This window comes from Papio anubis, chromosome 11 (assembly GCF_008728515.1).
Source record: "Papio anubis isolate 15944 chromosome 11, Panubis1.0, whole genome shotgun sequence".
Taxonomy (NCBI): Eukaryota; Metazoa; Chordata; class Mammalia; order Primates; family Cercopithecidae; genus Papio; species Papio anubis.
In genome coordinates this window covers 7,598,031-7,613,727 of record NC_044986.1, presented here as the reverse complement: position 1 = coordinate 7,613,727, position 15,697 = coordinate 7,598,031, and the positions used below count along the sequence as shown (strand labels likewise).

General features: G+C 38.9%; 1 protein-coding gene across 7 annotated transcripts in view; it reads left to right on the top strand.

The window, feature by feature from the left end:
- EDRF1 (erythroid differentiation regulatory factor 1) overlaps window positions 1–15,697 on the top strand; it is a 51,766-nt gene that overhangs the window by 14,337 nt on the left and 21,732 nt on the right. For 6 of the 7 annotated variants that reach the window (XR_652047.2, XR_002524497.1, XR_002524498.1 and 3 more), the window contains 11 exons: window positions 43–151; window positions 481–592; window positions 2,365–2,625; window positions 4,650–4,721; window positions 5,039–5,189; window positions 7,276–7,464; window positions 7,809–8,009; window positions 9,934–10,152; window positions 12,577–12,800; window positions 14,412–14,570; window positions 14,739–14,888. Coding sequence is in view for 4 of the 7 variants with exons in the window: in XM_003904391.2 (XP_003904440.1) it covers window positions 43–151; window positions 481–592; window positions 2,365–2,625; window positions 4,650–4,721; window positions 5,039–5,189; window positions 7,276–7,464; window positions 7,809–8,009; window positions 9,934–10,152; window positions 12,577–12,800; window positions 14,412–14,570; window positions 14,739–14,888 (1,847 nt within the window). In the remaining 3 variants the exon portion in view is untranslated. Of the gene's footprint in view, window positions 1–42; window positions 152–480; window positions 593–2,364; window positions 2,626–4,649; window positions 4,722–5,038; window positions 5,190–7,275; window positions 7,465–7,808; window positions 8,010–9,933; window positions 10,153–12,576; window positions 12,801–14,411; window positions 14,571–14,738; window positions 14,905–15,697 lie in introns of all 7 variants that reach the window. The other variant, XM_031651999.1, reaches the window with a different exon arrangement.

Genomic DNA, 15,697 nt, shown 5'->3' with positions numbered 1-15,697 from the left:
TTTGAGTAACTGTTGTAAAATGAGGCTTGTTTTTCTTTCCAGCAAGTGGCAGTGATATAGTGAAGCTCTATGACCTCACTACTCTTTGTGAAGAAACTGAAGACAAATACCAAAATCCATTCACAATGCCAGTGGCCATTCTCTTGTACAAGTGAGTGCTTTAAGAATTTTAGATGAAGAAGTAGCCTTATATAAAGTTTTAAAGCATACAGCCACAGTATCCAAACCAAGGTTTTTAAATGCTTTTAGGTTTTCATAGTAGCGGGAAAGATATAAAATACACATTGTACCAAATACTACTCAGCTTTCTTATGACACAATAGTGTAAACATTTTGGGGGTGGTGGGTAAAGTGTAAAGTTTAATATTTTGTTGTTTCTTACAGCTCTTTGTTGGAAAGAAACAAGAGCACTCCTAGCCTTGAGTCTTGCAGACAGTGATGAATGGTGGGCAGTAAAGTTGATATAAACTCTTTTTTTAGGGTTGCTTGCAACATGATGATGAAGAAGAATCAAAATAAGAAACACTATGGAACTATTAGAACGTTGCTTCTTAATTGTCTTAAATTATTGGACAAAAGCAGGCATCCTCAAGTAAGATTAACATTTATGTATTCTCTAAAACAATTCTAGCATTCTAACAGGGAATTGTTACCTAGACAGTAAAGCTTCCCGATTCATATTCTGTAACTGCCCTATTCAGCGTGGTAGCCATTAGCACATGACATGTAGCTGTTGATCACTTAAAATGTGCTTTGTCTGAATTGACATGTGCTGTCAGTGTAAAATACACCCTGAATTTTGAAGGTTGGGTATCTGTACATATTACATGTTGAAATGCAATGTTATATATATTGGATTAAATATATTTAAGTTAATTTCTCAGATTCTACTACTTCTTTTTTTTTTTTGAGACAGAGTCTCGCTCTATCACCCGGGCTGGAGTGCAGGGGCGCAATCTCTGCTTACTGCGAGCTCCACTTCCTGGGTTCATGCCGTTCTCCTGCCTTAGCCTCCCGAGTAGCTGGGACTACAGGCGCCCGCCACCACGCCTGGCTAATTTTTTGTATTTTTAGTACAGACGGTGTTTCACTGTGTTAGCCAGGATGGTCTCGATCTCCTGACCTCGTGATCCGCCCACCTTAGCCTCCCAAAGTGCTGGGATTACAGGCATGAGCCACTGCGCCAGGCCTCCACAGATTCTACTTTTTAAATGTAGCTACTAGAAAATTTAAAATTTCGTATGTGACTCATGTTACATTTCTCTTAGACAGCACTGCTCAATAAATTTAGAACTCATGGAATTCTAACAGTAGCGCTCTTAGTTCTTTGTTTTGTTGCTATTAGACCTTGATATCACTTTGTTAATATAAATAGGGTTCACATTCCACACTTAAGGATATTAAAGCATCTCTTAAATAAAAGCTAGTAACATTTGTTTTAAAGAGAGGGGGGAAAAACATCTCTTAAAATATTCCCTCAGTCATGCTCCCCACAATTTTATACCATCCTTACCCTCGGTTGTTTGCTTCATAACTTTATTTTTCACTGTAAGGCTAATGGTTGTATCCTGTTCAAATCAGTAAAGGTATGTAGGATACGCAATTTTTCTTTGAAGAGCCAAAGTAATTTTAATTGTAGCCACATTTGATTTAGAGATAAAGATTATGCTAGAGACCAAACTCAGAAATTTTTTTGAAGAAAAATAGTAAAACATTTTGTTTCTGACTGAAATATCTAATTGCTGACTGAGGTGGCAGTGTATAGTGGAATTTGAGTGGTTTATGTGGATGTTAGAAAATGGTGTTAAGACCATTGTCTGTGATTAAGAACTGATAAATAATAGAATGGGATAAATGATCGTATATAATTGCTAATTTTAAGAGATATCAGAATGGACTTTTCCCTTGTTAATGTAATTTTTTTTTTTTAGAACCATAGATTGTATAATAAATATTAGTTGCCTATTATAGAGAAACTTGAATTAATTTATAGTCTGTAAGGAAAAATTCTGGTTTCTCACTTGGTATAGGGTGGTATTAATATTTGTTAATATTTTAGATATGACACTCAATACTCAAAAGCTTTTGTTTGTCTCCAGTGAAATTCAGTTGACACCTTTTAAGAGAGAAGGCTCAGGGTGGAGTAATTTCAGGAAATAGGAAATGCGTCAACCTATAAAGATTTTGTGGAGCATACTCAGAGTATTGGTAGCTTTGAACTGGGAACATTTCTGTGTGTGTTACAGTCTATATGGTGGAAACAGCCTGTGTGCCGACCTCCTTCTAAAATTTGTTAGTATGGTATTAAAATTCACGTATTTTTTTATGACAGTAATTTACACATATTTCTCTCTTTTTCATAAGATTATTGCTTCCGCCAATTACATGCTTTCAGAACTTTTTCAATTGGATGAACCTAAAAAGGAAGAAAATTCAGAATCTCCTTTAAACGAGAATTCTGATGAAAGTTATAGTGAGGAGGAGGAAGAGATGCCCGACAGTGATGAAAATGGATCCTATAGCACCAGCTCTGATCCATCGGATGATAGCAAAGCAGTAGCTATAATCAAGTCTGTTGGAGAACTGTCAGTACCAGAAAAATACAAATCTATTCATCAAATCAGAGTAAGCCTTTGGAATTTATATTAAATTGTTATCAAGGAAACAATTGTTAATCGAATATAGTTAGCCCTTCAAAAGATACCGTTGCTTCAATAAATCTTTCATGGTCCAGCATCTAATAATCGTTAGTTTTCTGAATTCTAAAACTTGGCTTTATAGTATTGTTCCACGATAACTGACCCACATTGTACAAGCCTATAGGGGACAGATGTGTAAACCAGGTGTCTGTCTATTCTTACGTGAAGGATTTTCCTCTCCAGTGACCAGTGTGTAGTCATAGTCTTGTCTCCTTACTAGGGCACTTCTGTCCAGTTTTGGGGTTGCTGGGAAACGACATATATAGATTGCTTGGTGAACATAGAATTAGGGTAGAGAAGGAGGTGGCTCTTGGAGCTGTGTATGGTGAGATCTGGTACATTATCCCTGTGCTATGTAAGACAGTACTTTTTTCGTGACTCTGGTAGTCATGTCTGCCGTATTGGACATGTCTCTGCCCTGGAGAGGACCAGACGGATTTCTCCCTGTGTGGGTTGCCCTCCCTGACTGTCCTTCTACCATCAGTGTATCTCCAGGCAGTGTATACCTTTCAACATACCATCTCCCTATGATTAGATCCAGGCCAACCTTAAGAGTTCTGGCTGTTCCCTGAACTGAAATACAGTTGTATTTACAGATAACCTCTTAATTTAAGCACTGAGTGTAACTTTCAGATGGAAACTTCAAGCAAGTTTTTGAGGGGCTATCTCTGTCACCCTAAAACGTTGCCCATCTTTCTGACCTTCACTTGCCCTAGTGGTTTACCATGGTCATGTTGGCTTTTTTTTCTCTCAAAAGCATCAAGATCATGCTCATTGGAGGGCCTTTGTATTTGCTGTTGCTTCTGTTTGGAATGTACCTACCCTAGGTCTGTTCATGGCTGCCTTTTTTAAGGCTTAAGTGTTGACTGAAATGTTGCCTCTTCAGGGAGATGTTCCCTGACCACTCTGGCCAAAGCGTGCTCTACTTTTTTGTCCTTCAAGGAGCCTATCTGTTCCTGAAGTTCTTATTTTTATGTTTATCTTGCTTCACTAGAATGTAAGTTCCCTGCAGGTACAGGCACTCTATCTCCAATGTCTAGAACACATTATGGGTGCTCAGTAAATATTTGACTCAGTGACTGCAGGAAAAAGTCATTAACTGTCCATCTAAATTTTAGTTCACTTTCAACTTGAACTTCCACAGTGGAGTGAAAAAATGTTCTGGTTATAATCACTGATTGCAAAAGTTACATGTATATGGAATACTGCATTGTAACACTAGGCCGTGGACTTAATGGAACAATTAGGTAATAATTAAAGATGTAATGAGTGTCACTATTTTTCACAGATAGCACTTTATGTCAGTATCTCAAGCACTCAAAAAATGCAGTCTTAGTATTCATATAAACGTGTCTTTAGTTGGCCTTTCTTTATCCTTATTGAATGACTTTGCAGTATGGACAGTCAGCATGAGCTCCACAGTCCCAGCTCCCCACTCACTCACCGTGTCCTCAGACAAATTGCTAAACTGTCTGTGCTCGCTTCTCTTCTGTGCAATGAGAACAGTCATTCCAACCCCACGGGATTCAGCGAAATGAAATGCTTCACAGAAGCCCCTACACGTAATATCCTTCTTAGTTGGAGGTTGCTAGCTGGTTTTGCTCCTTAATTAAACAAATAAATTAACAAGAATATTGGTGAAACTTGTTATTTCTAAATTGATGCTAATTGTTAATTGTGTTTTGCCTAGTATCGGTGCTAATTATGAGTGGAGCTGACTTACTGAGGTCTATATTTGTCTAAAACATTACTACTCTAGTTCTTGCTTTTTTGTCATAATAGAATTATATTTAAAATTGTAAGTACTTAAAGCAACATATATGTTGTAAGATCTTTTTAAGCAAGATTTTTGTTGATAATGCTTGCAGTAATTTAATCTTCAACAAAAACAATATGTTGACCTTAATACATTGGTAGTGTATTCATAATTTTACATGTTTGTTCCTCAAGCCCAGTTGTGCATTTCCAGTTTGCCATGACACAGAAGAGCGCTGTAGACTTGTGCTGAGCTATGTTCTAGAGGTAAGTTTAAGTTTAGTCTTCACTCTTTCAGTAAAGTTGGTACTTGATATGCAAATTACACTTGTTTGTTGGTGTCTAAATGTTACTCCAAATTGTGTTCTGCTGCAGTTTTTTTTTTCCTTAAGCATAAACTGATAATCAGATTCATTTTTCCGAAATATTTCAGATCAAACAAAGTTTTTAAAAGTCTGTTTCTGAGATGGAAATTTCTAAATTACTGAATTAAATGACTAAACGTATTCAGTAGTCCAGATACTGTCTTACATTTAGTTTTCCGTTGACCTGACGTTGGGTGAATGCTTTTCCTTTTTTTGAAGGGTTTAAAATCTGTCGATAGCAGCATGAAAAAAGAAAGCGACCTCCCAGCAGCTGACCCCAGCACTCCAATCCCGTTAAAATATGAAGACGAATCCACAAGAGGGGGTCCCGAGGGGCTAGAGAAGCAGATGGCCTTGTTTTTGGACAAAAGTAAGTTGAATTGATGTGCAAATAAGGCCTTCAATAGAATAATATACTGGTTCTTTATCAACAGCAGACTTATGTCAATTAAGACATTCATTGCAAGGCATTGAGAAAAGGATATGTGAACTGGAAGTAGGGGTAGTATTGTTTCATTTGAAATATAAAAAGGATATTTTTGATGTTTCATGGACATTTCTAATAAGAACATAAGGAGCCTGCATCTTCCCGTTACCCACAGTGAGGAACTAATGCCTCAGCCCGGTGGAGTTCTCAGAAATTGCTGTTTCAGTAAAAGCACTGGAGTGTGTAGGTGCCACAGACTTAGGAGCCCAACTGCCTAACTTCATATCTTGGCTTTGCTAGGGCAAGTTGTTCCACTTCTTTGAGTCACTTTTTATCTCTTTCAAAATAGAAACGATAATAATGGCTTCTTTAAAGGGTCGTTAGAATGATTAAATGGTTAATATATGTAAAGTGCTCAGAACAGTGTACATAATAAGCACTATAGAAGCGTAGGCTGTTGTTACTGCACAGCACTTGAATAAGCTACAAATGTCACTTTTAAATTATCTAGTTTGTTCTTCAGGAATATAACATCATGAAGAACATACGGACTTTGAAGCAGAAGCTGTGAATTTCTTCTTTATTTTAACCTAAGTTGTATTTCTTTTTCCAACCTTATTTATTTCCCCCTTTTAAATCAGTTTCAATTGTTAAAAAAAAAAAAAAAAGAAAGAAAGAAATGTAGAAAGCCTGTATGTTTGAAATACATTTGAATCACAGTGGAAGAAGTGCTTTCTGGACCCTTCTTTTCCTGAACAAACATGGTGGAGGTAGGAGAGGAATAGATTTATTTCCCCAGCATTTATGTAGTCCTGCTTGTATGCCACGCTTCAGCCTACAGGCAGTAAGGAGATCACACCAGGACTTTTGCCATTCTTTTTTTCTGGAATGCCTTTTCTGTCTCTTCCTCCTTCTCTGTCTCCCCTGTTGAAAATCCTGCTCAAGCTCAGAATCTCCATGCTTCCCTCTGTTCTCCATCAGAATTACTTGATTCTCTGACCACTTTGTCCTGTGAGCCTGCCTTATGTCAGAGTTCCTGCGTAAAATGGTTTTACACACACATGCACACACAAACAGTTGTGAACAAGAACTTCATCTGACTTTAGTTTCTCACAATGCCTCTTACTCACAGGTGATGCTTATATCAGCAGAGGAAAGAAATCCATACACACATCAAACCATAATGAAGACTAAGTATCTTTCATCGCCTTGAAAGACTTGGGTTCTAGCTGATTAAAAAAATGAGAAACCTTCAAGCTGGGAGAAGTCGGGGTGTGTTTTTGTTATTTGTGGAGCAAAATGTTCCACAGTATTTTGTTCTTTCTCTGTTAATTACACTTTACATAGTTTGTTGTGGTTTATGTTATCAAGCATAGAGGCCATATAACTTCATGTCACAGTTTCCAGTGCCTGGCACAGTACTTGCCACAAAAATGATCATTTGTTGAGTATAAAGAAGGTAGTGATGGGTTGGACTTTAAATAGAGTGTTCCTGATAGAGGAAACAGTAAACTAAGATGGGAGATAGGAAAAACAGGCATTTTTATAGGTGACAAGTAGTAACTTAACATTGGCTGACGGGTAGTAGGATGGACAAGTAGGAAGTGAGACTGAGAAACATGTAACTAGTTTAGGCTAAGCTAAGTGGGAAGAAACCATTTTCATGTTTGAGGACAGGCTTTCACAATGATCTAAGCTGTGCTTTAGGAAGGTAAACTTTGACAGGTTGACACATAGACTGGAGAAAGGAGACAGGTGTCACTCATGAGGTTAGCTATGTCAGTGACACTGGAAGAGAATGACAGAGTTGCCGATGTCAGGGAAGCAGAAGGCCTCGGAACTCCCAAGTGAGAGTCTTTTAACACAGCCGTTTTACTCCAGTGTATTTAAGCAGTAAAGCATAATATTTACCAGTCTTGTCACAATAGCACCTAAGTCTAGAGTGTTTCTATCAAGAAACAGAAAATATTTTTTGTGCGTGAGACTTACAGTCAAATGTGCTGTCTTTTTTTTTCTCTCCATGTCACAGTGGGCTCCCTTCAGAAGGGCAATTATTCCAGTCAATCTGGAATGATCCCTGGCTCTTGGCAACATAAAATGAAACTTCAGCTGATTCTCAAGTCGTCGAAGGCCTATTATGTTTTGTCTGATGCTGCCATGAGTCTTCAGAAATATGGAAGAGCATTACGATACATTAAATTAGCTTTGCAAAGCCATGGTAAGCCACTGTACATGAATATGTTTAATCGGCCCTGGGAAGGGAGAACAGAGAAGGCATCTGAATCACAGTGGAAGTTTACTCCTGTTTCTGTTGTGTATCTTTATTTTAAAATGACTCTTTCCAATCCTGTGTGTGTTACCTTCTATTTTAGTTTCTGCTCAATGGTTTAACGTCTCTGCTTTGAAATACATGAAGCCGTAATATGTATTATTGGACATAAAATAAACAATAGCTACAGTGGTACAAAGTGTTCTGCTGATAACACAGTTTCTTCATATTTCCTGTGGTCATTAATTGTTTCTGCATTTGTGTTTTTTCTTCTTCCCGCCCTTTCTAAACAGATACTTATTGCTGCCTCTGCACCAATATGCTTTCCGAAGTGCTGCTGTTTCTCTCTCAATATTTGACACTTTGTGGTGATATCCAACTAATGCTGGCCCAGAATGCAAATAACAGAGCAGCACACCTTGAAGAGTTTCATTACCAAACAAAAGAAGACCAGGAGATCCTGCATAGCCTTCACAGAGAGTCCAGTTGCCAAGGTGTGCCACAGACTTGGACCACGTGGTTCATGGTGGGACTATGCAGTCTAGCTCATGCTTGAGTATTCAGAAAAGGGACAGAAATATTAGAGTTTTGATATTTGCTTTGTATTTATTTATTTATTTATTGAGACAGAGTTTCACTCTTGTTGCCTAAGCTGGAGTGCAATGGTGCAGTCTTGGCTCACTGCAACCTCTGCCTCCCGGGTTCAAGCGATTCTCCTGCCTCAGCCTACCAGCTAGCTGGAATTACAGGCATGCGCCACCATGCCTGGCTAATTTTGTATTTTTAGTAGAGACAAGGTTTCTTCGTCTTGGTCAGGCTGGTCTCATACTCCTGGCCTCAGGTGATCGCCCACCTTGGCCTCCCAAGGTGCTGGGATTATAGGTTTGAGCCACTGTGCCTGGCCTACTGTTTTATTCGTTTCTTAATTTTAAAATTAAACATAATCTTGTGTATTTGTATAAAATGGTTTTTAAGTATTTTATAATTACTGTTTATATAACTAGAACTAACTATAAAGTAAGATGAAGACAGTTGTGTGTCAACTTTTTTTTTTTTTTTTTTTTTTTTAGACACAGTCTTGCTCTGCTGCCCAGGAGGCTGGAGTGCAGTGGGGCGATCTTGGCTCACTGCAACCTCTACCCACTGGGTTCAAGTGATCCTCCCATCTCAGTCTCCCAAGTAGCTGGGACTAGTACATGCGCCACCACACCTGGCTAATTTTTGTATTTTTATTAGAGACAGGGTTTCACCATGTTGCCCCAGACTGGTCTCAAACTCCTCAACTCAAGCGATCCTCCCGCCTTGGCCTCCCAAAGTACTGGGATTATAGGCATGAGCCAATGCACCTGGCCTTGTGTCAGCTTTTTACACTCTTCTTTTCATGAGGTTCTTCTAGGTAACACTTGTAGGCAGCTAACAAAGCCATGGGTTTCCTTTTGAAAGGTATAACAGTTGATGAAGGTGGTTCATTACCTTCTGGATGATTCCTCGGGGCTGAAATAAAGTGATCATTGTTTTTAACATTAGTTCATAGCCAGCGTCTTACTGAATATGTCACTGTGTTTGGAATTATCAGGCTTTAAAACTGGGAAATAGAGTAATCCGATCCGCAGCAGCGCTATCCCTCCCTCTTACCTCAGCACAGTTGTGTGAGCACGCTGCCATTAAGACAGTGAACGAAGTAAAAGATGAGTCTTCTGAAGGTGCTTCTGTAATGTCTCATGGGGTTGTTTTATTATGCTCTTAAATTGTTATACTAAATATTACTTGATGTTTGTCTTCCAGAGTTTCAGACAACTCACAGCTGGAGGAGTTTACTGGGGGAGAGGGAAAAATGTCTTATTTTCTAGTGTTTTTGCCCTTTCTTCCCCTCTCTCCGTCTTTCTCAAATAATCATTTTTTTATAGATATAGTAGGAAAGTCCTCAGTGTATTTTTACTACTCCCATCATAGCAATTTCAGTTAAATACTTCTTTTTACTCCAGTTCCCACTTTGATGGCATTTTTAGTCTTCTGAGGGCTTCTGTAGCAGCTTCTTCAGTGACTTAAAGTTAATATTGACACATTATTTCAAGAACTATTTCCATTAATTAAAAAATAACAACTTTGTATTAGTGGACAACTTTAGGTCTGCCCTAATAAACAGGCGTACCTGGGAAAACCTGGATCACAGGAATTGTGTGATATTCAGAGTCAGGAAAATATTTTTATCCAACATTAATATCCCAAGAAATACAATTTTATAAACAAATAGATCTTTATTATGAAACTTAAATATTGTTGTATTGATTGAATCTTAGTATACTTATACCATATTGCATTTTTTATTACTTAGAATTTAGAATCTCAGGTTCATGTAGATACTGAGGAAGAAGGAATCACATGACTCGCATTGATGTAGCCCTTTTTTCTTTTCAGGATTTGCATGGGCAACTGATTTGTCTACAGACTTAGAAAGTCAACTTTCTGTTAGTTGTAAATGTTATGAGGCTGCTAATGAAATCTTGCAATTTAGTGACTTGAAAAGCCAAAATCCAGAACACTATGTACAAGTATTGAAGAGAATGGGTAACATTAGAAATGAAATTGGAGTGTTTTACATGAATCAGGCTGCTGCATTACAGAGTGAGAGAGTAGGTGAGTATTTCTTTAGATTCCTCTCTTTATTGCCTGTTCTCTTAGAAAATTATGCTAATTTTGTATGAGTTAAGCAAAGAACTGTGGCACTTGATTTTATGTCATAAAGAGGTGCTTTGTTAGAGAACCTCTTATTATTCTTAAGAAATAGAATTAGGAAAACATGATTTTTCCCTTGGAATTAATTATTTCAATGTTCTTCATTCTCACTTTTGTACTCAGTCCATCTGATCAATTTAGAAGCAAATGGGACATCCAATCATGTGCCAGGCTGTATGTTGGATATGGAACTGGCTAAAATATGGTCCTCTCTTCATGTTGGGAGGCTGGATAGGAACACAAAGAACACTGTGGATGAGTACAGATGAAGTATAATGGGAGACTGGGGAAAGAAGACATAAGGTCATAAGTTGGAGAGATTTTGGGAAAGTGTCATTGAGCAGGGTGGTGCGGGGTGTGTAGTGTCAGCTGGCAAATGGGTGCTCCAGACCGAGGAGGCAGTGTTAGGAAGAAGCCAGGGATCTCAGAGGGTACAAGTGTACATTTAGAGGGAGCAAGAGGCCTGTGTGAGGAAGATGTGGGATAGTGGGTAAGTAAGATGCGGGATGGTGTAGTAAGATGTGGGATGGTGTAAGTAAGATGTGGGAGTAAGATGTGAGATGGTGAATCATTTGGGCCCATGTTGAATTTGAGTTCACTATGGAACGTGTATGTGAAAGGTATAATTTAGTAGTCAGTTTGAAGTGTGCTAAGAGCTGTAGGGCTATCGAGACACACTGAGAGCCATTCACATAAAGGTAATAGTTGAAGCTGTGAGAATAAATGAGAATATAAAGGCTGGACACAGGGAGAGAACAGAAAGGGGCTGAGGTAGAACTGAGGTTAGCAGGTAAGCTGAACATCTGTGGGCCTTTGGTTTTGGTTTTTGGGTTTTTTTGTTTGTTTGTTTTTGTTTTTTAAGAGACAGGGTCTTACTCTGTCGCCCAGGCTAGACTGCAATGGCATGATCATAGCTTGCCGCAGCCTCGAACTCCTCGGCTCAAGCAATCCTCTCACCTCAGCCTCCCAAGCAATTTTTAAAAATTTTTTTAGAGATGAAGTCTTGCTATGTTGCCCAAGCTGATCTCGGACTCGTGGCCTCAGGCAGTCCTCATGCTTTGACTTCCCAAAGTTCTGGGATTACAGGCATGAGCCACTGCACCCAGCCTGTGTGCCTGTTGATCTGTGAATAATGCTTGGCACTTAGGGATACAGATGTTGCCCTCAAAGAGTTCCTTGCTAGTGGGAGAACCTGTGCATTTAAGGTGCATCTGGAGGGACAGTCAGTGAGGGAACCTGGGAAGTGGTCGTTAGGAAGCTAGGGAAATTGGATACAACACAGGTTGTAATCTCTTCAGACTCCATGGGAACCACGCTTTTGGATCTTCACAAAGGGACACTTTGCTCAGATGTTTTTCTTTGCTTATTTGAATATCATTTGGTTAATAGTGAAGAGGGTTATACTTAAGTCTTGTACAGTAGACCCCACTTATCCTTGGAGGATGCATTCCAAGATCCCCAGTGGATGCCTGAAACTGGAAAGTTCTTCTGTGCTTTTTCCTGTACATACATGCTGTGATGAAGTTTAATTTACAAATTAGGCAAGTAAAAGATTAACAGCATTTACAACAGTATGGCAGCATCATTACTCTGGTGCTTTGGGACATTATTAAGTCAAAATAAGGGTTACTTGTACAAAAGCACAGCGATATCATAACAGTCGATCTGATACCCCAGACAGCTACTAAGTGACTAATGGGCAGGCCAGGCATACAGCATGAATGTGCTGGACAAAGGGATGGTTCCCATCCTGGGTGAGGCGGAGCAGGATGGTGAGAGACTTCATCAAGCCATATTAGTCAACTGGGGCTGCTGTAATGAAATATCATAGACTAGATGACGTAAATGAGAAATTTATTGTCTCATAGATCTGGAGACTGGAAGTTCAAGATCAAAGTGGCAGCAGGGTTGGATTCCTCTCATGCTTCTCCCTTGGCTTGCAGATAACCACCTTGTCACTGTGTCCACACAGGGCTTTCTCTCTGTGCATACCCCTGGAGTCCCTCCCTCTTTTTAAAAGGACACCAGTCATACTGGATTAGGATCCCACTCTTACAGTCTCATTTAACCTTAATTACATCTTTAAAGGACCTGTCCTAAATGTAGTCACATTCTAAGGAACTAGGGGTTAGGGCTTCAGCATATGAACTCTGAGGGACACGTTTACCTTCATGTAACAGGCATGGTGAGAGCAGTGAGCCGTGGTTGACTGCAGATGACTGGCTCGCCACCACACTCCTGTCACTGCCATCCTCCTCTTAAGACAGTGCTAGGGTTTACACTGATGTCTGCTTACACAGTTGTTTTCTTTCTTTCTCTGTAAAGTGAGCAAATCTGTGTCTGCTGCCGAGCAACAGTTGTGGAAAAAAAGCTTTTCTTGTTTTGAAAAGGGAATTCACAACTTTGAGTCAATTGAGGATGCCACAAATGCCGCCCTTTTATTATGTAACACGGGAAGACTCATGCGAATTTGTGCACAGGCGCACTGTGGTGCAGGTGATGAATTTAAACGTGAATTTTCACCAGAAGAAGGCTTATATTATAATAAGGTAACACATTCGCTTACATATTGGGCCTCATCCATTCATACCTGTCATTTATTTACATTTTTCCATTGTTTCACTAAAGTATTACAAAACTAAAAATAATTAAACTCTGCTAATGGCACAAGACTAGACAGATCATGAAAACACTTGGAACCTGGCCTAAGACTAGTAAGAATTGAGTATTGAAGATGACATGTGGAATTGGGAGGGAAAAGATGATTCTGCAAATTGTTTGTACAACGAGCATGAATATCAAATGGATTAAAGATTGACATGGAGAAAGTGAAACTGTAAAAGTACTAGAAGAAAATATAGGTAGAGGCTTATATGATAGGTTATGGAAGGACTTTCCCAGCATGGCACAGTAAGCAGAAATCCTGGGTAAAAGTTGAATAAACTCAAATGTGTGAAAATAAAGTTCTAAAAATGCACAAATGTGTAAAAAACATCTAAAAATGCACAACAGAAAGTGAAATTGAAAGCAAATCATAATCTAGGGAAAATACTTATAACAGATGAGAGGTTAATACACTCTTGCTATAAAAACAAGAATCATTGAAAACACCCAAAGAGAAAAAAGAGCAAATAACCTTGAACAGAAAATGTACACATTTTTTTACAAAGTAAATGGCTAATATATATAAAAGAAAATTTTCAAAATTTATTTTTATTTATTTATTTTTGAGGCAGAGTCTCACTCTGTTGCCCAGGCTGGGGTTTAGTGGCGCAATCTCAGCTCACTGCAATCTCTGCCTCCTAGATTCAAGTGATCCTCATGCCTCAGCCTCCTGAGTAACTGAGACTACAGGCGTGTGCCAACATGTCTGTCTCATTTTGGCATTATAATATTTTTAGTGGAGATGAGGTTTCGCCATGTTGACCAGGCTGGTCTCAAACTCCTGGCCTCAACATTGAGTTTTATTTATTAGTTTGCCAAATTTTATGACAAATGGTCACACCCACTGTTGCAGAGGGTACAAGGATATGAGCACTCATATAATGGAGTGATTGAAGCCATTTAAATGACATTAGTGAAGAATGTTGGTGGCATAATAAATTTTTAAATGAGTGACCTTTTTTGATTTTCTTTTTTAAATTTATATATACACAGAAAAGAGTGAATAAATAAACACCAGAAATGTAGAAATTATTGCTGGGATATTAAGTGTGGTTTTGTTTTTGGTTTCAATATAATGGCCATGTATTTGAGGATTGGGGTAACAAGGTAGGAGGAGATAACTTCTTTTTACAGTAAAATTTGGCAAGTTTTTAATCTAATTTACTAGTTATAGAAACTGTAATTTTCATTTAGAAAGGAAACAAAAAAAAAGGAAACAATTACATCCTCATGCTCAGCCTGAGTCAGAAAGCAGCACCACAGATCGGCTTCTTATAGCCTTGAGATGGGAACAGAGTGGTCTTCAGTCTACTCAGAATATCTTTCTTCATTGAAATATTTTCACTGACTTATTTTTTCATTTCCTCATAATATTGCCCCTTGATAAATTATCCCCAAATTAACATCTGGATAGTTATGAAGTATGTTTTATTTTAATGCAGTATTGGTATATGTTTAAGCTGAGTCAGAAATGTACACTGTTTTCTCCTTTGCAGGCTATTGATTACTATTTGAAAGCGCTGAGGTCATTGGGAACACGAGACATACACCCAGCTGTTTGGGATTCAGTGAACTGGGAATTGTCCACTACTTACTTTACTATGGCAACTCTACAGCAAGATTATGCTCCATTGTCTAGAAAAGCTCAGGAGCAGGTGATAATATTTGCTGGATTATAAAATAAGTTCTCAGTCTCATTCCCTTGTTTAACAAATATTTAGCGTCTGTTGTCTTTTCCTGAATAAGCAGTATTTAAACGTTTTAAAAACTCTACAGTCAGATTACGAGCTTGTTTTTTTCTCCCCCCTCAAAAAACTAAACAGATTGAAAAAGAAGTCAGTGAGGCCATGATGAAGTCCCTGAAATACTGCGATGTGGATTCCATGTCTGCTCGGCAGCCCCTTTGTCAGTATCGAGCTGCAACCATCCATCACAGGCTGGCCTCCATGTACCACAGCTGTCTGAGGAATCAGGTATTGTCAGTCCAAGTTAAGTACAGTGCCACATCAGTTGAAAAGTGTTCTGGGTGCTTTTGTTTTTGTTTTTTTAACATGGTCATATATATTTTAAATGCAATCTGTATTAATTAGCTACTTTAGAAAAACTTGTAGTGCAGCTGGTTTTCCCTCTTACCAAAAATCTATACCATGTGTTTTTTTTCTACTCTACTTGATTGGGTCTTAGTTTGTGAACTTACCTATTTGCCTGGGTGTGTTACTTCGGCTTTTTAAAATGTAGGTAGGCTTTATAGTAATGGTTCAGTGCCAATTTTACAGTACTAGTCTCCCATCTTTTATTGTAAAATAGAGCATATATATAAAAATACAGGCAGGGCACAGTGGCTCACACCTGTCATCCCAGCACTTTGGGAGGCTGAGGCAGGTGGATCACCTGAGGTCGAGAGTTCGAGACCAGCCTGACCAACGTGGAGAAACCCCATCTCTACTAAAAATACAAAATTAGCCAGGTGTGGTGGCGCATGCCTGTAATGCCCGCTACTCAGGAGGCTGAGGCAGGAGAATCGCTTGAACCCGGGAGGCAGAGGTTGCGGTGAGCCGAGATTGCACCATTGCACTCCAGTCCGGGCAACAAGAGCGAAACTCCATCTCAAAAAAAAAAAAAAAAAAATACATGTGGAACATACGTACAGTTTACAGAATAAAAGGAAACCCCTGTGCCCCTTGTCTGGAAGTTGAGGAATGGAGAAATCCTCCAGAGTGCCCCGTGTGCCCCTCCCTGGTGTGTCTTCCTTGACGTCCACTCAGGTGAACTGCTGTCCGAA